Raw genomic sequence first — 1,727 nt, 5'->3', positions numbered from 1 at the left:
GCCAGGCTGCCCAGCAGCCCCGAGGGCCTCCGGCTCCCCTGCAGAGGAGGCGTGGCAGGAGGGGCAGCGGCCGGACGGCCTCCTCCCAGGCCCGGTCTCTGGCCCCAGAGAACTGACCTCCGGCCAGGCCTCGGGTGTGGCGGCAGCGAGGGCCCGCGGGGTCCGAGTCCAGCTTTAGGCCGGCCGGAGCCCACCCACCTGCCGGGTGCTGGCGCCGCCCCAGGGCGGGCTCCTGTCCAAGGTGGCGGAGCAGTCGGCCCGTGTGGGCCTCACGCTCAGGCAGGGCCCCCGGAGGAGGGACCTGGGGCTCCCTCAGGTGGGGGAGAGCGTCTCCCGCCACGGAGTCAGCCAGCGGCAGCACTCACCGAAGATGCCGCCCACGTCGAACAAGGTGGAGAGCTCCCCGGCCCTCTGCGCGTCCAGGTGGTCTGGGAGAGAGACGGTCTCACTGAGGGCCGGCGGCAGCTGCCCTGGGCACAGGTCGGGGGGGGCAGGGGCGCAGGGCGGCGGGCGGCAGCCGGGAGAGCCGCCCACGCCCAGCTCGCAGGCCCCGTGCCATGCGGAGAGGGATGCCGCCGGCCGGTGCCGGGCTGGAGCTGAGCCCCCTCGGCGGCTTGGGGGAACGGCAGGGCCTGCCCGGCCAGGCCACGCAGCCACGCAGCCACGGAGGAAGTGCCTTCCTGCGCCCAGCCTCCGCACGGCCGTGTCCTAGGCCCCCACCCGGCAGGTCCGGCCTCGGCTCACGGCCACCCGCTCTGCCTCGTGATGCCGCCGGGAGTCCCCCCACCCCCCTGCAGCGCCTGCACAGCCCAGGGCCCCCCATTTCTCTCTTCTTTCCAGTCCTGACTGGCCCTGACCACGCCCTTGCTAGCCGCTCCCCCGGCCCCGTCTCTCCGTGCTCCCCGGACTCTGCCCGCACGTCTCCGCAGTCCAGCGCTGCCACCGAGGCGCGTCCCAGGCAGCCGCAGGCTCTTCCTCCCCGCCCGGCCGCCGCCCTGCCCCGCTCACCCACGCTGGTGATGTACAGCGGGAGCCAGAAGAGGAACGTGTAGCTGACCAGCTTGGCGAAGAGCAGACACAGCGAGAACTCGATCACCCCCTGGAAGAGAGCGGCCACCTCAGCAGGCGGGTTTCGGGGAGACCCCGCCCGCGTCGCTCCCACTTTGAGGGCCGGGCCCGGCTCTGGCCCTGGGGGTCGCCGCCGCGGGCCAGGGCGTCCTGGGGTGGACACCGGGTGCCCTGGAGCACGAGCCCGCCACGTGGGCAGGCCCCAGCCAGGGCTCTGCAGCTTGGACCAGGTCCCCTGAACAGATGGCAGTTACGGGCAGTTCTCGGGAGATGCGAGGGGCAGATGGCAGCCGTAGGGCGGGACCCCCCAAGGAGGGGGGCAGGGAGGCCACGGAGTCACGCCGGGGCGGCTGCGGGGGCGAGGAGGCGGGGCTCGCGGGCAGGCTGGCCACGCCAGGGGCCTTTTCTCCTTCGCCCGAGCCGGTGTCGCCTATTTTGAGCACACCGGTTTGCGCAGATAAAGCACAGCGGGAAGGTCGCCGGTTGTTATTAATAACATTTTTAAAAATAGCTTTTTACGTAAAACCAGCGTGTCCTGTGGGCCCCGGCCATCCTGGAGGCCAGACGTCCAGGCTGGGCCACACCGCCCTCGGGCAAAGCGGGCGCCAGGCCCGTGTCCCGGCAGCAGCCTGCCTGGGCCGCCCGTGCCCGGCTCCCCG

At 72.7% G+C, this 1,727-nt stretch overlaps 1 protein-coding gene across 1 annotated transcript in view; it reads right to left on the bottom strand.

Annotated features, from left to right (window-relative positions):
* Positions 1-312: 312 nt before the first annotated feature.
* SLC37A1 (solute carrier family 37 (glucose-6-phosphate transporter), member 1) overlaps positions 313-1,727 on the bottom strand; it is a 10,801-nt gene continuing 9,386 nt past the window's right edge. Inside the window, exons 5-6 of the mRNA XM_012731059.1 lie at positions 1,009-1,099; positions 313-428 (exon numbers count right to left, since the gene is read on the bottom strand). Of these exons, the coding sequence (XP_012586513.1) occupies positions 313-428; positions 1,009-1,099 (207 nt within the window). The remainder of the gene's footprint in view (positions 429-1,008; positions 1,100-1,727) is intronic.

Source organism: Condylura cristata, unplaced genomic scaffold (genome assembly GCF_000260355.1).
Source record: "Condylura cristata isolate star-nosed mole 26May11 unplaced genomic scaffold, ConCri1.0 scaffold00003, whole genome shotgun sequence".
In the NCBI taxonomy this organism is placed as follows: Eukaryota; Metazoa; Chordata; class Mammalia; order Eulipotyphla; family Talpidae; genus Condylura; species Condylura cristata.
The sequence above is the reverse complement of the archived record's forward strand: the minus strand, read 5'-3'. Positions and strand labels throughout refer to the sequence as shown.